Source organism: Pomacea canaliculata, linkage group LG10 (assembly GCF_003073045.1).
Source record: "Pomacea canaliculata isolate SZHN2017 linkage group LG10, ASM307304v1, whole genome shotgun sequence".
Lineage (NCBI taxonomy): Eukaryota > Metazoa > Mollusca > Gastropoda > Architaenioglossa > Ampullariidae > Pomacea > Pomacea canaliculata.
The window spans coordinates 13,630,423-13,653,788 of NC_037599.1; the positions used below are offsets into that span (position 1 = coordinate 13,630,423).

The window sequence follows — 23,366 nt, forward strand, 5'->3', positions numbered from 1 at the left end:
CAGGGGAAGCAAGCCTGATAATTTCAAGATGTGGGTTGTGTTTTCCTGTGAATACTCTTTAACAGAACAATAAATAATACACCGATTTCTGCTCATCTGTTTACGAGAAGAAAGAAATAATTCTTTTTTCCAAACATGAAAAGTTATAGACTTTTAGGACAAACGTTTTAGTTTGGATAGATTAATATGTGAAAACCCATTTCAGGCGTGTAGTCAATTCGTGTTTTTTATGTCGCAAAGCGCGGACTTCAAAAGAAAAACATGTTCGGGCACATCGACAAAGTGAAATAGTTGTGTTTATGGAGAAAGCAAAATGATACGCTGTCGTAGTGATACATACAAGGTTTAAAAACATCTCATTCTTGGTAACGTATGGGTGATAGAATATTTAATATTTTTGAAATAATCATAACATTTTAAAAAAGTTCAACAAGCAGTGTAAACTTCCGGTCATTACTCCGGCATTCAGCAAGCCATGGCCAAGGACCAGAATTAGTTTTCAGAATAACGCTGCAAGATCGTGCCTTTTAAAAATTTGTTTTAATAAGTTCAGGCAAGCAGATCAACATGGACGAGTTGTTTTCCAAACGCCTTCCAGTCATATTTAAATCACATGACAGAGAAGACAGGTACAGTTCAAGTTGATTAAATTTCTAACTCGAGTTATCACTTAATGTTGAGATGAAGTAGCACATTGCCTCGAGCAGCTATCATAACGCTCAATACAAACTACATATGTTCCCTTTCCCCCTCCGTGCTCAATATATATATATTTTTTAAGTGGATCATCTGAATGAATTGTTGAGTTGTTCACACAGCAATTTCATAGTAATGGATATTATACTATAATTTGCTTTCCTATATTTCATGTGGTAAAACATGGTTTCATAATAAGCTTTCTTGTCTTTATTGAGTTAAAAAATTATAATACCTAAAATTTTTCAGTTTCATAAATGTCATCTGCTGTGTCAGACAAACGATCTGGCCTACATGCCCTAATATTTATTAGCTGTTGCTTTTGAATATCGATTGCTATTGTAGGAGAGGTTCAGTTTTCCTAAAAATGGAAGTGCAAGCACTCTCAGCACCACTTACAAGAAAGGTATAAACCAATTTATTACTACTACATTTAAGAAATAGATCTTTAACATAATGTTATCTATCATTAAATTATAAATTATCACGAGAACAGAAGTTTTTTCACCTTTACACAATAAATCTAATCCCTGTCCATAGTGTGTGTTTATTTGTAGCTTATACTTCACCAGAATTAGTATAAATTAAAAATACCACCTGCTTCTATTTTGTGTTTTATAAAATTTATAATGAAATATACAGGCAGTCAGAAGTCATGAGGGTGACTTAAATTGCTTTAACCTTTTTTTTGTATTTGGTTCGCTAGTTTGGATGAGAATAGCTTAGTGAATGGCTTTTCTGAGTTAATCTTTATTAAAGAAAACCCCTATTCTATTCAAAGTGGATGTGTTAATTGACAGTAAATTTATATTTTACTAGGTAAGGCGATATAAAATTAAAAAGTGTATGTTGCGGTATACACTGGTGCTTCGTAGCGTTAACAAATATTGAAGCTTTGTTTGTCAAAAAGTAAACATGGTCTAGAAAATGATAACAATGGGCTTATGGCAGCTTAAAATTCAAACTTTTGAAAGTTTGAAAAGACAATTTTCATTTGGAACTTCTGCTTTCGACAGGAATTAGTTGTGCGCCTGACAGATGACAAAGATCTTTTTTTTCTGTACACATTACGTCTTGGTGAAGAAGACTTTCAAAGGTAACTTCTGGCTTTCTTACAGAATTTGTTTTGCTGCTTAGTTGATTTTGTGTGGCAGAAAGAGTGAAGTTAGAAAGATGGGTTTGGAATTGGGGGAGAAAGGGAGGCAGAGGAGAGAGGATTTTAGTTGTTTCTACCTACTAGTGATATTTAACTGTGAGTCATATTTTATATAAGTAAATAATACATTAGGATCCTTACAGTCTCTTCACATTGTCAGCCTAACCTACATTCCTAACAAAATCTGTTCTTTCACAGTCTTTGGAAATGAGACATACTTTATTATTCTACTTTTTTTAGAGCTTGATCTCTCTCACTTGTCCTCCTCCCATTTGTAAGGGCAGCTCAGTGGCGCAACGGTTAGTGCCTGTCACCAATACAGTGAAGGTTGGCTATCCTGGGCTTAGCTCTTGTCTCAACCACACATTCTTTCTCTGTGGCATCTGTTTACAGGGCTGGCTTCCCTGCAGTGATATAGCCTTAGTTGCTGGCTTGGTGTTAAACACCAATTCCCCCCACCACCACCACCACAACTTTCCATTTGCAAGCTGGGTATTCTAGTCACACAGACCATAATACAGAAGCATAAGTTGGCTATTCTAGATATATAGAGCATAAGCTGGCTAATGATTTCATTGTTTTTTTCCTTTCATGATTTTCAGCCTGAAAAGTCAGCAAGGGCTGCTGGTTGACTATGGGGCCTTTCCACAAAAATTCATTGATTTGCTTGAAATGTGTCTGCAGGAAGAGCATCGCGATTCACCCAAGTAATTAGTTTTTTTTTTGGCTGCCTTTGTGTAATCTTTGTGGGACTATGTTAAAATATTAAAAAATGGCCATACTTCATATGTTTTATCTTTTCACTTTTACAGTGATCTTATTTGCTGTTGGTATTTTCAGGTTTGTCCTTCACTTTACTTCCCACAGCTCAGTAAGTGGTGAGAAGTCAATAGCCATTTTGAATGTAGTGGAAACAAATCCGTTCAAGCACTTGATTCATCTTTCCCTTAAGTTTGTGCCTGGATCTGATGCTGATATCAAGAAATATCTTGCAGATTGTCTTAAACAACTAAAGGTAACTATTACATTGCTTTCTTTCTTTTACATAAACAGGTCATTTAAATCATTAAGGTTATATTTTTGCCTTTAGAGCAAATGGTGAGCATAAGTCTTCAGTGACTGTATGCACTTCTACTAAGCCATGAATATGCTTTAATTATTCATTTTGTTTGTTTGTTTTATTTATTTATTTTTGTTATCCCCCAGGACACCAACAACTTGCTACAGCAAAAGTTGGAGCATACTAATTCAGATCTTTCACAGAGGCTTCGGCAAGCACAGGATGTGAGTAGCTGACCCACTATTCTGATAGAGGAGATGAGAAACTTGACATGTATGTTGCAGAAGAAAAAGCTTAAATATGCAAGTGGTTAACAACCATAGGATAAAGAGATACGTGAATTGATGGTGACAAGTAATCTTGTCATTCTTGAATTTTGTTAACCATGAGTTACAATAATCTTTCACTTTGCAGAGGTTTGGGCAAAGCATAATGTGCTAGTGATAAATAAAAACTAGGTTAAAGTTGCAGTGTGTATTGTTTTGCTTATTACTGCTTATTCAGATGCTGGCCTCTAAAAGTGCAGAGTTAGAGTCTTTGAAGTCAGAGTGGAATTCACGAATAGGTGACCTAAGGGCACGCCATAAAGAAGAAATGGCAGCAGAAAAGGAAAAGGCAATACAGGTACAATTTCCATTAAAAATTTTTAGATTACATTAGATGTAAAACACAGGAACGTTTAAATTATTGTAAATATGTATTACAAAAGGAATTAATAATAGGTCAAAATAAAATAGTCCAGTGGTAGGGTCTAGTACTGAAGGATGATGGCATATCAGTGAATAGGAAGAAAGAGATCTGTATATCTCATTTCATTTACATCTTCAGATACTTGGAGATTGTTGTTTTCACTGTAGGTTCCTGGTTAAATGACAGAGCATGTGGCATTAATTGATTTTGGATGTAAATATGAAATCAACACCAGCTGTCTTGGAACACACAAACTCTCCCATTGTTAATGCCTATAAATATTGAATAGACATCTGTTGAGTCCATGTTCTTCATCAAGGTATATGTTCTTTTTTCATGATGTATATTCTTCAGAATTTTCCAATGTGTACAGGTTTCAGAATATAATGCTAAATTTTGCTTTTCCTGTAGCACTTTTTTTGGTGCTGTTGTTAAATTTTGTTAAAAACCCGAAACAGTTCAGTAGCAGGATATTCTGTATTTTCGTAGCTTCAGAATGGTTTACAACAGCGCTATGACCATGACAGACGAGAAATGGAGCAGGCCCATGCCAGGAATGTGAAGCAACTAGAAAGTCGACTTAGTGAACTAGAAAAAGGAAACAAGGTCTGTGGATCATGTTACGCTGGAGGCAAATCAGAACTTGAGAGAACAATGCCATGTTTTTACAAACATACTTTTTAACAGTGGTACTGTGGGCGAATGTGGGAATGGAAACTGGTTCTGTGATTTGAATTTGCAGATGCTCAATTCTTGCCAATTGGATTTCCTCTTTCTTTTATGCTAGGACTATTACAACCCCTGAAAAATATACATTCCTGCTAAATTTTAAAAATAATGTTTGATTCAAATTTGATTCATTTATAGAATCAGCGAAAATAAATATATTAAAGATCTATCAATGATTGTGATAGAGATGATTATAAAAATCTTGAGAATTGAAAATAATTCATATCTTGGATTTTCAGGACTTGACAGACAATAAATACAAATGTGAAAGTCAGATACGGGAACTGAAGGCAAAACTTACAGTCACAGAAGAAGAGGCTGCTCATGCGAAACAAGAAGTTACTACCCTTAGGAAGCAAAATACAGCAATGGATTTCAAGTCCCATGATCAGGAGAAGGTTATCTAGAAAGATATTTTTTTGCTAAATCCAGCCATTTGTTTTGTGGCATTAAATCAATATCTGTTTGAAAATGTGTTCAAGGTGTAATTTAAATGGATGACAATGGAAGTTTATCATAAAATCTTTGAATAAACAGTATACATTACACATTCTTGAAAATTATTTGTGTGTGTTGCTGACTTCTATAGCCTGAGGCCTGATTATTGGTCATGTGCTCACAGTTGATGAACCAGCTGCAGACACGAATTGCTGTTCTAGAGCAGGAGGTGAAAGACAAGGAGCAGTTACTATTACGATCAAATGAACTTCTTCAAACACAGCAAGACTCCAGGGTATTATACTGTTGTTTGCTATACTTGCATTGATCTTTTTATGAAAAATTTCTTCTAACAAGTTCAAAATAATCTCACAAGTTTTAAGTCCTTTCATCTCATGTATATGTATGATGAAAACATATAGTACTTAATTCATACGTGCTTGGTCTTTCACATTTTGTGTAGCTTTAATTGATGTTTTCATTTTCTCCAATCCTACATTGAAGTCTGCAGCTCCTATGATATTTTTTTTTGTGTGACAAAAGAGAAAGTGTGAAGAAGACCTTGAAAAACGGGGAAAAGAAGTTAACAAACTGGAAGGCAAAGTACGGGCCATGACTGAAGAGTTGAAGAAAGGAAATGAAATCATAAAGAAGCTCCAGGCTGAAATCAAAAACTACCATACAAAAGTGAGTTGTTGGGATTTTTTGCTTTTGGTAAGAATTTCTCCTGTGTTAACTTCTTCTTTTGTGGCTGGTCATCAGCTGCTTTCTCACAGAGTGAGGGGGTTAAACATTTGCGCTCGCAAGAAGTGTTTAAAAAATTAGCATCCATCATGTAGTACTTTTGAAGATAAGCTGCAAGGGAGTACTGAGTCTCAAAACACCTGAAAGTAATTATACCTTGTATTTTCTAGGTGAAGTTGAGAACACAGATTGCAACTGAACAGGAACGTCTGCTTGGGGAAAAAGATCAAGAACTAGAAACTTTGCGGCAAGATCTGGCCATAACTAAAGAGGCTCTGAAACAGAAAAGTGATGAGGTGTGTATTCTAACATTAATTCTAGTGTCCAGTGAAAATTTATATAAACTTTGTTTTATAACAATAAGACAAGATATTACTGACAGATGCTTATGTTTTTCAAGTATTCATTGTTGGTAATGGGAGTTATAGGAATTTGTGACAGATGTGGTAGAGTAAGTAACTTAATGCTTAATGACAATCATATATTTATATTTGTGATTTTCTTTTAATGGTTTCTAATTTCTCAATGAAATATTTTTTTCTGGTTGCAGAAGTAGAGCTTAGTAAAAGTTCGAACTTTTTACAGTGTGTGTGTGTGGGCAAGCTTGCATATATGTATGGACTTGTAGGAATCTATTCATTTATCTGAACATATGTGTAGAACAAATCACTCAATGATAATTTGGAGAACACAACTCAGAAGTTACAAGAATGTCAGAAACTGCTGAAAACTAACGAGAATGGTAAGCATAATGTTTTTTCTAACATTATTTAATAGCTACTTGATCGTGTTTTGCTATAAAATAATATTATTTCATATCACTTCCTTAATGAACAGGAGTTAATTGGTATTAATGCATTTATTTTTGTTTATTAATGTTTATTCAACAAATATGATGGTAGCAGATATGTTTGCTGGCAGTGATTCAGTGGCTGAACAAACAGATCAACGAGCAGCAACTACTAAGTCACAGGCTTGGAACATTTGAAATGCCAGGTGCTACCAGCAGTCTTCGTCCCACTGGTGGAGGCTTGGTGAGTATCAAGCAATGTAATTTTGCTTAATATGTTGTGCACTTGGGTCTGCATGGAACTTACCCCACGCAAACATGAAACATTATTTCAATGTAACATTCAGTTGGTGAGAATTATGTTTTTGGCTGGCATGAATTTATTTTCTATTTTCATTTGTTTTCTGATCGTTAGTTGTTTGAGTGCACTTGCATGTGCTCATTGTGAGCTATAAGGTACTCTGCAACTTTATTACAGCACAACTACAGTGCTTCGAGCTATGTATCTGCTGGCTCTCATGGTGATGTTCATCTGCGTAATGAAATGAATCCAGGAATGTCTGTCCCTCGCCCACATTTTAATTCTCATCGTCCACCTCAGGTGAGTTGTGTACCGGAGATTAATTCAGCATCACCATTTTCTCTCTCTGAAACATGCACTTATGTTCACATGCATTTACTCACTTGCTTTACCTCCCTTTCTCTTTCTTTCTCACACACAAATGCAAGCAATTTAGAATTTTTATAGTCAACCTCTGATAAGCTTAAGAAGAGTTTTATTAGAGGTCATTAAGAGTCACTAGTCTTTTGAGGACAATTCTTACTATTATGAAATACCATTACCCTGAATCGATTACCTGTCATGCTGAATGAGTTTGTGGATTTACTGGCACAGATTAAAGCAGCCTTGCCGACAAAGTTAAGGACTGAGTGTAACACCAGTGGTAGGAGGAGGGGGTGTGAGTGAGAGCAGGGATAATGTGACATTATCTGCTGCTATGAAATAGAATTTATTTTCAACACACACAAGTACAGAAGAAGGTGAAATGTGAGAGTGATAAACATTTTTGTTTTAATTAAGGGGTGTGTAGCAGGACAGTCAGAACCCCAGCTTTTATATTCAAGTAATCGGGCGTTTCAGTGTATCCCTATTTAAGAATTATCTCCCTTAGGTTAAGTTTCTTTTCTATTAGACCAGTCTTTTGTTACAGACTTGATCTCGTTTTCTCCTCTATGCCTCACCTAGTATTATATTAATATATGTTTATGTTTAGAGTGATGAATAACCTTATTTTTGCATAAATGCTTTGTGATTTGAAATGGCAGCTTTTTTAAAATTTTAATTGGTGTAGAGAAAATGAGAGAGAAAAATGAATCCCTGAATTTCCTGAAGGCAGCAGCTCTTAACATCTGTTGTTCTTTTGCTGCCTATAAGAAATTAGTCTTTGTGATCACCTTTGACTTGAAGACTTATACCGTGTGACTGTGAGTCAGCTGTGCCATGGCAACATGTTGACATTAAAGTGCCATTGAGAGAGAAAGATTACAAACTTCAGACCATGAAAACATAATTTCATGCAGCGTATAATGTTGACAGCTGAGAAGTGTGAAAACAGAATAATCATCTCACTTTGAATTATTAAAGTCTAAATTGAGTAAGAAGTATGTGGTTAAAGGTTAAAGATGACGTCTTTGTAGGTGCAGTACAATCCCATGCAAGCCAACCTGCGCAAGAGTGGTTTACCCGTACCATCAGGAGCGGGGCGTAATGGACCTCCACCACCCATTCCAGAAGAGTCTCAGCCTCGTGCAAATAACCACCAAGCCCCCCCTGCTTCTGGTCGTCTAACTGATAAAGAAAAGTAAGTCTCCATGCCAACTTGTAGAAATAGAAGGAGTTGTGTTTATGGCTATGTTTATACATGCAGGCATATATGTTGGTTGGATTTTTATTTTTTTAACGACCACGCACAAATTTACCATTACCCACAATGCTGAAATTGTAGCTGGACCTTGTTCTGAAAAAGTTTGTGGATTAATATTCAAGTGTTTCGATCTCTATGTGTATTTCTTCAAAATTTGTGCATTCAGTATTAACCAGAAATTTCTTCACTTAAGAAATCTACTTTATACAGGAAAAATATTTTTCTATGATTCTGAAACCATGCCTGTAACACTCCATTTCTTTAATATTTTGCACTCTATTTTAAGTGCATCATTTTTCAATATTTGTGGCAGTGATCCACCCATTGATCCAAAGTACTTTGAGAAACGAGATGATGCCATACCCCTGCGGGGTTTATTAAACCGAAGCGCTTCTCCACCTGCTGCTCCAGCCTCTGTGACTACTGCTTCAGCTCCTTCTCAGCTTACACAGCAGTCCTCCTCAGCCTTACACATGCCAGGTCCGTCTCTTCGCCTCAGTCAGCAGCTGATAGTTCCCAAGGCATCTCAGCCACCACTGGCTTCAGCCTATTTCCCTGGCCAGGGAAAGGCCTCCTGAGGGGAGCCTAAGCAATTAATTGTATGTCTCGGAATATTCATTTGGTAGTAGGTCTTAATACTGAGTGGAACCTTAGCAGTTGACTGCATCACTTAGAATGTTACTTTGGAAGTAGGCCATGCTTTGCGAGAAAAGGCTTCCATACCAGGATGTGGCACAGACATAGTGATTCCTTGGGCAAAGGGACCTGTATATGATTCACCTGCATATCTGTCAGCTGGGTTTGGCCAAAAGCTGTGCACATGGAAGCGTGTGTCAAAGACTTCTGAAACATTGTCTTCGGAAGGGAGGTAAACAAAAAATGAAACATGGAATTTCTCTTGTCAAGGATGCCATGATGACATACTTTCACACTATACTCAATCAGTGATTGCAGAGGAGCAAGCAGAGTTCACTTTGATTGGAGATTAAGTGCAGGTGACTGTTGTTGCTGCCTGATGGAATATGCCTTGTATTTATCATGCTTCTGCTTTGCACATGTGCAGAAACAGCTTCAGACAGCTGACTTCTTTGGAGACCAGAACCTTAAGGGTGTTGCTGTAATGTTTATCTTATGCAGCACACTGATTAGCTCAGCTACCTGTCGACTATTTGTGCATTTGAGAGAGAACAGCACTCTGATTAACTCAGCTATACATGGATACTATTTGCTTTCATGGCAGTTGTGCTAAGTGTGTGTGTGTAAAATATATTTATTTATGTATGGAGGTAGTCATTGAACAAAATAGTAAAGGTGTGGTTGAAGATGGGGTAGTCATTAGTCAAGTTAATCAAATTAAATTCTATATGCTCTCTTCACATTTGCCCCTGAACATAATCTTAAAAACAAAATGGTGATTTTCACTTTACCTCCCCAGGGAAATATTTCTGCAGGCTACAGCTACTTTCTATGCAATACAATCAAGCTTTATGCATTAACTGATATCTGTTAAGCTTTCATGAAGGGCTGTAAGAAGGTGGGGAATGCTATAACATTAACATCTAAAGCTCATTATGGGCTCAGCAAGATGAGGAACAGGCCAGGAAGGATGTTAGGCTGATGTTCCAGTAAATTCACAGAAATTTCTGTTGAAGCACACTACAGTCATTTTATAGATCTGCTTACAGTCAGTATTGTCTCTAGTAAAAATATACCGATCAAGTCAAGAAGGAAGCATTAGTCAATGTATGAAATCAGTTTCACCCTAGAACATCTTGAGTGCTTCTCATCCTTGGAATTAGGCAACTGTATTTATTGGAATAAAATTTTAAAAATTGTTCACAGAATTATTACTGCCTATCATGATGTTGTAAGTGCATGAGCTTCAAGCAGGGGATTTGCTCATAATTTTTTTTCTTTTGAGTAAATGGAGAAGGAATTAGAGACTTATCATGTATGAAATAGTGAGATTGTTGAATTACATTGTACTTGTATGTGGGAAGTGGTAGTGGTCTGTTTCGGAAGATAATATGGAAGACAGAATATTTGAAGGATTGAAAGAAGAAAAATAAGTCTGGAGAAATCCAGATACTTAGTCACTGATGGGAATGAACATTTCACAAGTGAGGTGGGGTGTGATTTTCCCACCCTACCCTTGAGAAAGTGAACAGTGGCTTGACTGCATGGAAAGTAAATGGTGATTTCACATGGACTGCATTGTCAGCGATTGTTGTGGTTGAGGCAGTGGGGACCTGGCATGGCTCCAGATCTGTGCAATGGAGAGTAGCTTTAGCAGACAAACTTTGCTGTGTTCACTTGCCTGCTCTTGTATCGTGTGAATCTATGGCAATAGATCAGCATTCAACACCACTGACCTGTGCCTCATTATTCTGTCTTATCTCCTTGTTAGCACACGGTAGAATATTGCTATTAATAATCATGCATGCCTTTCATGTGAGTAAAAGACTATGGTCCTTAACAACTGTTGTTTCATTTCCATTTTTGATTGTGTGCTTGTTCTTTCTTGGTGTTAGTTATTTTTTTCATCATCTGTGTGTGTGCTTGTGTATGTTTGGTTAGTTTTGAAGTAATGATGCACTTTTGCCATCTTCACTCTCTTCCACAAATTTGCCATGCGTTTCCCAGTTTATTATGAACTCTCATATGCTGAAATTTAAACAACTTCAACTGAGCAGAAGACAATGTATGCCAAAGATCTGGTATAGTTTGCAATAAGTTCAGAGTTCAGATCCATGCATTTTTTTTATCAAATTTTTTTATGGTGCCTTTTGGTTACAATCTTAACAGTAGATCTTTTGAGACTTTTAACTTGTCACCTTGCATTTTTTTCTAGAAAAAGAACACAAGACTTATTGTCATGCAATCTACTTCAGTAAACTAAATATGTTACAGTTTATTTGCAGGATGTTTAACACACATTTTTAAAACTTAATGAACTTCGTGATTTTTTAATATTGGTTAGTGCAGAATGTTGGACATAAAATCCTCCCCACCCCAACATTTGTATCCACAAGAGTAAACAATTTAGGCCGAGGAATTGACACAAAATAAAATTCACAGATTAAGGAATTTTGTCTAGAGAAGAACAGACAACCCCAGCTACTGCTTTGCTGTAAGGATTTTAGACAGACACAGGTCGAGCTTGGGAAAATAGGAAAATCTAACAGTTTAATCTCAACCTTTCTTAGAGTGTTTTTTGTTAGAAGCAAATATAAATCAAGATTTTTTTCAGTAGCAGAATATCCCCATTCCCCACCACAAAAAAAAAACCCAACAAAAAACTCAAATCAGTTTGAGGTGTATTGGTGGCACATGATTACCTCCCATTCCCCAAATCTATTCCATGAATACTGATTTTGGAATTTCCATGCATACTTCTTGGAAATCATTTTGACCGTTGCCACAAGGAAGTTAGGTGGGCATCACATCACCTGCTAGTTGTTCTCTCTGTGCTTTTTTGTGCTTCATTAGTACACTCCACTGGAAGTGCTACTGGCAAGAAGCGGTAGTCATGGTGGATTCTTTTGCCTTTAAAGAACTACTCAATGTGATTGGCAGGCTGCGGTAGTTGCCATTAGTACCAGGTATAGTATGCATCATTAGGGGGTGTTGATTTGTCATGCACAATGTCCAGACTTTTATTGATGGCCTTTACCTTTGCTGGTAACAGTTCTGTTATCACACTGTAGTAGATGAACAATCCCAGCACACTACAGTTGTTGAAAATTCCCAGCATTGCTCAGTTTGTGTTATGACACTTGCTACTGTCAGTTGCTTCACTGCTGATAATGCATATGCAGGGCTGTTGACGATGAGTCTTATCCTTCAAAGTGGATGTTGTTTATTTAAAGTATGAGCCATCTTTGCCCAGGTATGCTCTATCTTCATTGTAAGAGCATGAAACTAGAGTAGAGGTATCGGTGACCAAAGATGAGTCACTCGGAAGACGTTGAAGGCAGGTTTGAGGTGGATGTGGAATATGTTGAGAAGTAACTCCGATGCTTGATCACTTCCACGACTCCTCAGAACGTGAAGGGACGAGCAACGGCTCACAAGAGGAGTTAGGGAGGTCAGTACAACCAAGTCCAATCCGAGGTCCTTGAGTACATTAAGATGAGCATCAAACGAGAGACAGGGGTCTGCGTCCGGTGAGGTTGTGCTGGTCAGACGTGACGTAACCAAAAGTGGGCGTGGACTGCTGTGCCCCTCCGGGCGAGTCTGACGTCATCAGCATGGAGTGCGCCTGCTTCTGGCGCCAGTCTCCGCTCTGCAGCCGCTCCACCAGCTTGCCGTAAGGGGGCGCGGCGACGGCTCTTCCGCCAATTGGAGGTTTTCCAGCCAAGGGACCTGCTTGGCTGACCATTCCAGACGAATCACTTTGAGACGACCTCCTCAACCCGCCCGGAATCTCATTCTGCCCGGAGCTGCGTCGACCTTTCGAGAAGGCGGCCATATCGCAACCGGCCGAAGCGCGGGATCCAGCAGAACCCTCCGAACCTGCCGAGGTTCTGGACCCTGCAGGGGGTCCATCGGAGAGCTGAGCACTGCAGGTGATGCCTTGGGACAGAAAATCCGGCATTGGTTGTTTCGTGGGAGTCGTTGGCACGGAGGACGTGCCGCGAGCCGCCAGGTGGGGATGGTGGTGGTGGGAACTTGCACGTGCGGAGGAGGGTGGAGGTGGAAGGAGAGGAAAGCCCTGAGAGGACTTGAGCACGGGCGTGGTGGGCACGGACTTGAACCCTAGCTGACCGGGAAGAGGCGTGCGCGACCCGCTCTGCCCAGCGCTGGGGGGATTTTTAGACAGAGGTGTCGTCGGAACCGACTTGGTTCCAAGTCCGAATTCCGACTCCAGGTGTCGCAGAGATGTCGGGTGAATGTCAGGGGGTAGCTTGGATACCGGGGTGGTCGGTACAGAACGCGGGTGGGCCTCCCCGGAGACTCTGCTGCTGCTGCTTTTGCCAGCGAAATGCGATAGAATGTGAGTGGACATGGCCGAGGAGGTCAAAGACGATCGCGCGGAACCTTTGCGCATGAGCGTTTGTTCCGAGGGTGAGGCGCGCAGCCAGGGGCGCTCAGCGATGATGTAGATGGCGCGGTCACGCAGGAACTCAATCCACGACACGGACCTGCAGAACACACACACACAATCACGCGCGCACACACACACACACACAGAGAGATAAGTGAGGTGTGACAGTTACAAACAGGTCATCCATAACAAGAACATTGTCATGAACACTCGGTATGCAGTCGTCACGTCTTGTCAGTCATCAGCAACAATTATCTCCTCCGCCACCATCACATCTAGTCCCGCTCATAGGCACAGGCAATGGGTCTGCAGGGATAACCAGTCAAATCCAGGCTACCATGGCCAGGACCTGGATGTCCAAGTCAAAGGTCTGATGTCACATTAGCTTGCTTCACAAACTCTGGCTGTCCTCCACAGACACAGGACTCGGCAAACTGTTTTTGGCTCGAGCTGCACGTTAGGCTCTGACACTCAGGATGACTGGAGGTAAAGTAATCTAGGAGGTAAGTATCTCTATGCCTATCACCCTAAGTGTTTACTTACTCGCTTAAGTCGTCGTCTATGTACATCATCGTCTCATCAGGGTAGTAACCGCTTCTACGGGAGTTCCTGAGTAGAAGAAATCGTGCTGTCATTACAGAGTGATCCTTTACTAGTGCTACGCACATCCACAGTTATTAAAACTGTCATTAGCGATGTATGGATGTCAATTGTTAATTGACCAAGTGCGTTACCAGAACATTGTATCAATACGTTGAAACTGTTGTAAGTTCGGCCAAACGGACAATTCACAAAATCTCTCGATCGTTCACAGGCACAAATATGCGTTTAACCACACACACAAACAGGACACAAGTCAGCCTGCCTTTCTGTCTTTCTAGTATCCCCGCTCATTAATGCCAATTAAGCAAATCAAGTGTGTAGACTGACCTGTCCAGGGCTTCATGCGCCGTTGCCTTGGTGATGCGGCCGCACATGTCGGTGTCGAGCAGGCGGAAGGCGTCTCGGGCACGCTCTAGTTCTGGCGACGTCAGGAGACGAACCAAGGAGTTCTGGAGTCGGTGATGGACAGGTGGAGAGACAGGGAAAACATCTTTATCATAACAATCAGATGAATTTAAACATGACAAATGAATTTTAAGCATCTTTGTTGCGACAGATGAATTTAAAGAAAAACTTTACTGTTTATTCATAAGTCACCATTTCTACAAACATACTGTCTGTAGGTCTGAAGCTAATTAGGACAAGTTGGCCATGTAGATTGAATTGGGGTCATCACAAGGGTCATTACTTTCAGGCAGCACGCTCCCACACAACTGTAGGAGCAGGAATGTTATAATGTGCGTTTACTTAACTTTCAAATAAAATGATCGTTAACCGTTAAAAAGGCAGACGATGCCGAAAGTCAGAAGCGTGTCCTCACCTTTGGCCGCTTGTTGAGGATCCTGACGCTCTCGATGTTGAGGAACTGACACCACGTGATGCGGCCGCTGTGGGCGGTGTCCACCTGAGCGAAGCGCCGCCGTGCGTTCTCAGCTTTCTCACGGGTCAGGATCTTGCCCTCGTCCTCTTGCAGGGACAGGTGGCAATAAGCCATGTAGTCTGCCAGTGTCAAGTCATCCTCTGCCAGCAACAACAGCCATTGACTGCATTGATAACTTGCTCTACTGTCAGCCTAGTAACATCTGACTTGATCACTGGTGTGAAATCAATGATCAACTGGCGTTAAAATTTATATATTTCTTTGACTGATCATTTCATCAGTCAATACAGCATATATCCATGTACACACGTTTGTATGAGATCATGCGACAACCCCTTCCCCCCAAAAAAAAAAACAAAAACAACAAACGAACAAAAAAAAAAACAAACAAACAAACAAAAAACCAATCTGCCTGACGTGGTGTAGCCTGACTACAATGGACCTTCCAGGTTCCACAAAACATGGCTGGTCATTCCAGTCCATCGAAAAGAATCACCTAACTAAATCTTGAATCATTTAGTAAGATACATTGTCCTGACAAATAGCAGTATCAAAAACTTCCTGTTCATCAATCAAAAAAAAAAAAATAGGCCAACAAAACAAAAGGAAGAACATACAACCAGTAAAAAGAAAAAAAACTGCAAAAAACAAACAAATGTCAGATTTTAAAAAAGAACAAAATAAAACTGATATGATGTTGTTTTTGCAGACAAAGTGTGGAAATGTGTGGGCGTCAAGGATGTTATTTAGGGCTTAGTGGACTACACATTCGAGGAACAATAAATGATTATCGATATCAGAGAACTTCCTGTTTTTGCCGGCTGTGTATCTTATAAAAAGAAACAAATGATAAAAAAGTTACAAGTTTCGTTTTTGCCTGTCATAACTGCTTGCAACAGAAAGCGAGTTTGCTCTTGATTATAATTTATATCTGGTTTCCTTGATACAGTTTTTGCTTTGATAAAAGATATTGGTAGCAACGTCTTTGTATGGAAAATTTTAAAATGAATACTTTTATTGTTTAATTTTAGCATATATTAGACTCAAATGTGAAAATGATATTTTTCCAACACGACAGACTATACATGGATTTCTCGTCAATATCGTTTTCTTGTGTCTTTTAAATATGTAAAGTTGAGAGACCACATCAACAGCCTCAGTCTACACCAACTATGTGATGAAATCAAATTTAGAACACGACAAAAGAATAAATGCTCATGAAACTAAATAAAATATGCAAACCCAAACTACGTGACCATCACAAAACAATGAAATGGCCATAGTGACCAGCACAGATGACTACAATAAGTTGGAGTTGAAAAGGTCGTGAACTCGCGAGAACACTGACCTCGACGGATGCCGCATTTGTCCAGACGCCTCAGAACGTTGATGATCTCCTCCTCCGTCAACAAATTGCCCAGATTCGCCTGCAGGTAAACAATATATAATGTTCATGTGTTCTAAGCTTCAGGTTAGCTAAGAATATAATAATGATGAAGTCTAAACAAACATAGAATATGATGTTACTGTGTTCTAAGCAGCGATTAAAATTATAAGGTGACCTAATGGGCTCCACACTTTCATCGAATGTATCTGTTTTCATCCCTCAATCAGTAAGGGGAAAAAAAACTGAAAAAAAGTCTTATTTCATACGCCGGACGCAGTCAAATTAACTTTGGCTGAGTGTAGAATTTTAAAACAAGCTGCAGTTAACATTTGGGTGACGGCGGGGTTGTCCGCCCCTGATCTAGAAGATGGTATGACGTCAGGGAGTGACAGAAGGGAGGAAAGACATGAGGTCTTGACGGATACTAACACACTGGTGGCAGGTCCACAGAGTCCCAGGTTCTGACTTGTGACTGTCACACCACTGACCGATCTTGGACAGGCAGCTCTCGTGGTACGTGCGGTAACACACTCCGCACGTCATCGTCTCACTTCCGGTGTACACGCTACAAATGTGACACAGTTCCTCAGGCTGTACCTGCGCGAGAGAAAACAGTTCAGTCAACAGTCAGTAACTATTTGTCTCTAACATCTTGTAATTTTTCTGCTCAACACGCCATGGTGCGACTGGTGGCAGGTTGTCTGTGGGGCGTGGCACCATCATTGACAGTTGGGACACATTGACACAAAAAAAGGACAACACGTTTTTATAAGCACTTGGTGAAGAAATAGCCCAGTGAATAAGGTTTACATTGCTCAGATGGGTTGGGCAAGTGGGCACCTGACCCAGTGATCAACTAATGAATGACAGAAGACAGAATGACAGAACACTTGCACGCGCAATGAGATTCCAGTTTTCAGACCGTCTGTGTGTTTGTGTTAATACACAGGCAATATAACCAACTATATTAACCTCTCTAAACCAACTGCAAATCAATCTAGAAATATGAAATTGAAATAACTACACCACAGTGTTCAGAGCATGCGCAGTGAGATCCCAGTGTTGAGACCGTTGGTAAGCAGCTCACAGTCAGTGACGTAGGAGGGGCCGGCACTCAGGCCCTGGCCAGCCTCAAGTTTGTGACTTGAGTAATGTGCTCGAGTGATTTCCTCTTAGCAGCCTCAGTCCTTATGAGTTGAAATGAGCAATAAGTACGATATGAAGCTCAGAAATGTGGGCTTACTTTGGTTAGTGCAGGAGTTTGTAAAACATTTGCCATTCTGTGTGTGTGCGCGCGCGTGCACTATTGTTGAAAGTAATAAAGGTCACCAGCAGGTCGCATGCTGTACATTAGCAGGCTGGTCAGTCACAAGTATATGGTTTCACTTCATATACAATAAATTTCAAGAGACAGAAGGACATGATGTCGACAGTCTGCATTAGAGGCAGGAAGAGTGACAGAACAGTGTACAGAAAAACAACAATTACAACAGATGCTCAATATGAAGGCAAAGATACACACTTAGTGTACTGAAAGATGTCAGATGTCAACAATAGGAAATATTCTGCTATTTATTGACACATTGTCATCGAGCAATTTAAATTTAATTTACAACCTACAGCAGTAGTAGCACAAGGGAGACAAGACTGGCGGGTGGGAAATAGAAAGTTACTTTTCTAAGCTGTTAGCAGGAACACAATCACACTCCGACTGATACAACTTTCTAGTTCGAAGATTTGGAGTTTCGATCTGGTGCTTCTACACTTTAATACTACACACTACATGCTACACACTACACACTATATACCTGCCACACACCACATTTAAACCTACACCACATCCACACCACACTGTGACAAGTGTCTACACCACATCCACACCACACTGTGACAAGTGTCTACACCACATACACACCATACAAGTGTCTACACCACATACACACCACACTGTGACAAGTGTCTACACCACATCCACACCACACTGCGACAACTATCCAGACATGTTTAAAGTAGGAAGCAAAGGGCGCAAGTTAAGTTTTATTTCCCTCGTGCCCATCAGAGAAAACAATGGCGAACACAATACGACTGGAGCCATTGTTCCTGTTGTTTTTCTGTGCAAAGCTGGTGTCGGCACCAGACATAGAGGGCGCTGCGAGCTTGTCATCACAAGGGGGCGTTTCCGTGCCTCAGCTTCCCTGGCTGCTCCACAGCCACGTCGGTCGCCGGCCAACACTCGAGCCTGTAGGTCACGCCGTGCACACGTGTTAGGGGTCACGACCCTCTGGTCCACTTCGTCAGGAGCCAAGAGAGAACTCTTCCGATATCAGTCATCTTCACCGGAAGAACCTTTTCGGTTTTTTTTGATTGTTTTGGTATTTTGGTGGTCTTAGAGTCCCTTGAGAGTGGGGTTCCCCCAGTTTTCCTCCTTCATGGCTTGTTAGGCGACCTGTCCTAGGAAAGGCGCCCCGGGCGGCTTGTAACACAAGGAACGGTCAAATTAACTTTGAACAGAGTGAGCCACTCCTCATGAGGTCTAGAGCTTGTTTAGATGTAGCGGCTACACCTCTCCAAACATATAGTATACACTCCAATGAGTCATTCCTCTTTTTCTGCTTTGCACAGCATCTCTGTCGCGTGCAGTGGATGTATATATCTATAAATAGCTCTTAAAGCAGAGCAACGACAGCGTTCACACTGCGTTCACTGTTACAGTCCCCGTGAATATAAACAAGATTCTCGGAGAACTAAGATATTGGCTCATAGTCCTCTTCATTTTACCTCACGACACCTCCACAGACCACAAGGATACAACACTACACCCTCAGAGTACAAACACACAACACTTCATCTTCACTAGGATACAACGATTCGCCTGCACGATTCTGGTTTTGGGTTTGTTTTTCTTTGAGAAGTTTTTCTCTCACAAACGTCTGTGACGATGCCAAAGAGCAGCAAAGAACAGACGAGCTCCTGCATCTCACATCCGTTTCTCTGTCAGCAACCATCAGTCCCAGTGGGTGGTTCGCTCCAACTGGTGTAATCGAGCTTTGATCAGCGTTACACAGGGCGTTACACACCGGAAGTCTGTATGATGGCTGTGGTTGGCAGGACGAGGCCAGAGATGTCTGGGGGTTAAAAGTCTGAGGACACTACGTTGAAGTACTAACAACGTGTGTTGACATGATGGGCAAGCAGGGTCGACCTCTCACACCCTTAACTGAGAATACTATCATAGACTTGTATTTTGTAGCAAACCTGATTTTAAGGCTGCATCAGACTCTGTCCAACCATCTTGCTATTGCTGTCATGCTCCTGGTGCTGACATATGTCCATAGAGCTGCAGATTATGGAGAGGGTGGCTTCCAAGTACTTAAAGCTGTTTACCTATTCAAGCCGTACCCTGTTCATGTAGATATCTGCTTTGCAAATGATTAAGACTTTGCTCCTGTGAGTGCTGGACTCCATTGTATTGGCATTCTTATTGTCTGTCAGTAAGTTCTTGAAGTTCTCTGTTAGTGTCTGCTATCAAAGTGTCTGTTTACAAAGCATAGGTTTCAAATCTGTCTTCCACCAAATGGAAATGGAAGTGTGGTGGTTTGTGGAGGGTTTCACACATGATGATCCCAAAGATGTTGAGCAACACACACAGGTGACGGAATTTGGACATTCAATTTTGAATTTTCGCATCACATAACATAGTCCCTCCTATCAAAATCTGTCAAAAGCCTTTTTAAAGTCTTTGAAGTTGTGAGAGACTCATCTGATCATAAAAATGATTCTATATCAAGATGAAGAAGTTGAAGGTCTACTCAACCCTGCTTCTGCCTTTCTGAAGAAAGTCTGTTGCTAACAGTTCCTCAGCAGTGGTGTTGACGAGATTCTGAAATACACGACTGATGTCTGTTTTCTTCATGCTGACCAGGGCAATGAGAAAAATTCACCCTCAACACAATGACAGCCGAGGCAAGACTCTAATAATTGTGAGCTGAGACTTGAGACAAACTTCATAATAACATTTTATTGACTAAACAAATATTGCACGCACTAGCAAGGATGTTGATGGTATTCGTCGTCTTGTCAACACGAGAAGCTACATTAACCAGGCACGAAATCAACTCTTTAAGGCTTTTATCATCATCATCATCATCATCATCATCATCATCATCATCATCATCATCATCATCATGACCAAGGCAATCTCAACAGTATATTGTAAGATAAAACAGCCGATCAGCAAAGTTGTTTGTCGTAAGGCTGAGCTTTCAACAATTCCGTTGTTTTCACACACACTAACACACTAACACTAGACCTGTGTAGTTCCCCAGTTTCCCGTACACGGGCAAGAGCGCTCATACGCCAACACGTTTGGATGATGAAACCGGAAAAAATAAGTAACAGTAAAAATAAGTAATAAAGAGAACAAAAGGTTGTAAGCGGTTTATGAGGAAGGAAGGACGGCTGTGAGGATAGCTTAACATTGCAATGAAACTCCATTATTTATCAGTAATGCCACTCACCCTGCCCTCCTGGAAGAAGGCAATATCCACGGGTAGCAAGTCCGCGTGTCCCACCTTCGGGGTGCGCTCCAGCTGGGTAAAGTCACAGAACCGGAGGGACTTGGAGCGCTCCCTCTGTGGCGGGTTCTTGAGGTCCTCCACGTCGCTGTCCTTGCGGTCATCGTGCTGCAGCTTGACCCCTTCTCCAGACACCTTCGTCCACTTGGCGTCTGTCTTTGTTGCTGCTTTCTTGTTCAGCTTCCGTTTGTTTTTCTTCCCTCCTTTGGAGTTTTGCTGGAATTTGTTGTTCTTCTTTTCTTTTGACGGAGAACCTCCCATGGTTAACTGCTGTTATCTGCCTACTGGGTCTCTTGTGGTTCACACCTGTGTTTTTCTGGCTATGCAAATAGCATATTTACAATGGGAAGCACCTGGTGAGGTAGACAGCTGAAGGTGGTGTTTGTCGTGATTGGAGTAAACTTTAAATACAAGGGTAGCAACCAGTCGCCACTTTTTTTTTTTCTGATGTTCTTGACGATGAACTGTTGATTGTAAACATGTTATGCTATGTGCTACACATGTTCAACACAAACTGTGGTACAACAAAGTCAACAAAGTGTTCAATCTGTTTTTAAGCGGTACAGTTACTGGAAAAAATCAAGGCAGTCATTCCTTCCTTGCTTAACTCGATCATATTTGACAGGAACCCGGTCCTAGTTGACTTCCGCCATGTTGAAACGTCCGCATATGGAAAGTGCAGCACCACAAGGTCCAGGGCCAACATGTGTCAGCGAACAAAGCCCTCGGTTGACCAGCCGCAGGTCCTCGGATGAAATCAAGCCGCCATTTCACCATTCGCTGCATCCGGTTTCTTCTGCATGCTGTAGTCCTGTTGCAGGAGAGAGAGAGACAGACGGGGGAAGGGGAAAGGACTGACACCCTGCGCCTCCTCGGTGTCTCAGGCTGACCTGCAGCTGACGTCCACGCCAACAGGAGACGCAGTGTCACGTCATGTATCCGCTCGCCAACTGACGCACGACCACCGGAAGCAGGCGGCGCTGTTTCTTGCGCATCACGTCTCGAGATCGTCTTATCCGGCGAGAACACACTCCAGGCTCCTCGTCGCCAGCATCAGGGAGAAGGTTCGTTTGACTGAACCTGACTCGCCGAAACATCCGTCACAAACCGCGAGGACGACACTGCCGTTACTTTATCGCCAACATCAGCAGCAGTGACGCGCGGCGCACGCACACCCACACGCACGAGTTCCACAGTCCTTTCGTGCACGCACGTCGCACTGGAGGCTGCTGGAACTTTATTTCTCCGTCTGTGGAGAGGATGACCCGTGGCTACGCTAGTCTTAGAGCAGCTTTGACATTAATGAAACCTCACAACATCCTAACATCTCACTGCAATCTCTAGAATCTCATCTCTGACACAATAATGTGACATGTCACGCGCAGATTGGAAGCAAAGGAATGATGGGACGGTACGTCACGTGCTCACAACGTCGTCCTACGGTGTCGCACAGTACTGCTCACAGCAGGCTCAGTACTGCAGGAGGACGAGTGTTCTTTTCGACAGTTTGCCCGAGTTTGACGAGCGTCGCAGCGTAGGTCGAAGGTCATAAGTGTGTGCTTCCTTCCTGCACGCTTTCGAGCCTGAAGTGTACACAATGAGGTGTTGACGACAATTACTAGTTTGGGACCAGACTTCTTACTGAGTGGAAAATCCAGACCATGGCAGCAGACCATGGCACCATTCTTACAGAACATTTGGAAGACGTGGGCTGGCTTCAGAAACTTATTTGTTTGGAGAATCACAGACTGTAATAATATTGCTCGGGTGACATGACGTGTGTGTGTTGGTTTGTGAGGACGTGCGTGCTTTGTCTGTGCGACACTGTGTACATACTTCCATGATTGCATGTTACTGTGCCGGACTGCTAACACTACAACATTCATACTAAAATCCCGAGTGGCTTGACACTTGACCATAACGACCTGTGTCAAGCACCAAGAGCATCCGACAGTCCCCTGACACTTCACAAAATGACACGTCACATTCTCACGTCACTGACAAGGGACTGCACTCAGATGAGTTACAATGAAATGTCACCATCTTGTCACTCATATTATCAGCTTACACACCCATGTCACGTCCATGTCCCTCGGAGCAGACAACGACACTACCATGTCTTTCAATGACACTGCCATGTCTTTCATAGAAGACTTGTGACGTTTCAGTGACATATGATGGAGATTTGACCGAGGGCTTTTTTTGCTTTAGTTTGTGATACTCCTTGGCCAGTGTAGCAAATATGTAGCTACAGTGACTCCTTAAGAAGTTTTTTAATCCCAGTTTAGGCTGCACAATCTCCTGTACATAGACTAGACTTTAGAACCTCCGAAAAACAACCTCCTGTACATAGTCTAGACTGTAAACCTTATTACACAGTTACTGGCAGATACTTTGTTGCCCATATTACATATTCTAGATAACTTGGAAGTGTTATACAGATCTCCATAACTCCCTCTCTGATTAATAAAACTCATGTGCACTAAATTAATTCTTTTTCACTTCAAAGCGCTTCGCTCTCTGAACTCTGGAGGAACTCGCCCTGTCCCTGAGTGGACTCTGTGTTGACAATTTTACAATTTCACTCCAGTCTCTCGGGTTGTTGTGTAAAGTGCATGGAGCTCGTACTGTGTGCCAGGTTGTGCTT

At 41.2% G+C, this 23,366-nt stretch overlaps 2 protein-coding genes across 2 annotated transcripts; one reads left to right on the forward strand and one right to left on the reverse strand.

Annotated features, from left to right (window-relative positions):
- Positions 1–35: 35 nt before the first annotated feature.
- Positions 36–10,704, forward strand: LOC112573442 (spindle assembly abnormal protein 6 homolog). The gene is made up of 17 exons (XM_025253824.1): positions 36–629; positions 1,042–1,102; positions 1,713–1,792; positions 2,455–2,559; positions 2,693–2,867; positions 3,059–3,136; positions 3,417–3,536; positions 4,092–4,208; positions 4,571–4,729; positions 4,954–5,064; positions 5,313–5,456; positions 5,684–5,809; positions 6,174–6,255; positions 6,435–6,547; positions 6,782–6,904; positions 8,002–8,165; positions 8,542–10,704. Exons 1-17 carry the CDS (start codon positions 568–570, stop codon positions 8,804–8,806), a joined length of 2,085 nt encoding a protein of 694 aa, XP_025109609.1. The 5' UTR covers positions 36–567; the 3' UTR covers positions 8,807–10,704.
- Positions 10,705–10,859: 155 nt separating this feature from the next.
- Positions 10,860–22,217, reverse strand: LOC112573443. Its single transcript, XM_025253826.1, has 7 exons — positions 20,663–22,217; positions 16,575–16,742; positions 16,107–16,185; positions 14,699–14,898; positions 14,206–14,327; positions 13,819–13,884; positions 10,860–13,372 (listed from the first exon to the last, which is right to left on the reverse strand). Exons 1-7 carry the CDS (start codon positions 20,978–20,980, stop codon positions 12,367–12,369), a joined length of 1,959 nt encoding a protein of 652 aa, XP_025109611.1. The 5' UTR covers positions 20,981–22,217; the 3' UTR covers positions 10,860–12,366.
- Between the last annotated feature and the right edge of the window lie 1,149 nt (positions 22,218–23,366).

Coding starts and splice junctions, on each gene's coding strand:
- LOC112573442 (XM_025253824.1), top strand. CDS start 568: ATGGACGAGTTGTTTTCCAAACGCCTTCCAGTCATATTTAAATCACAT. Junction 1,103..1,712: donor CAGCACCACTTACAAGAAAG/GTATAAACCAAT, acceptor TGCTTTCGACAG/GAATTAGTTGTGCGCCTGAC. Junction 3,137..3,416: donor GGCTTCGGCAAGCACAGGAT/GTGAGTAGCTGA, acceptor CTGCTTATTCAG/ATGCTGGCCTCTAAAAGTGC.
- LOC112573443 (XM_025253826.1), bottom strand. CDS start 20,980: ATGGGAGGTTCTCCGTCAAAAGAAAAGAAGAACAACAAATTCCAGCAA. Junction 14,328..14,698: donor TCCTCAACAAGCGGCCAAAG/GTGAGGACACGC, acceptor CACCGACTCCAG/AACTCCTTGGTTCGTCTCCT. Junction 13,885..14,205: donor GCGCATGAAGCCCTGGACAG/GTCAGTCTACAC, acceptor TCTTCTACTCAG/GAACTCCCGTAGAAGCGGTT.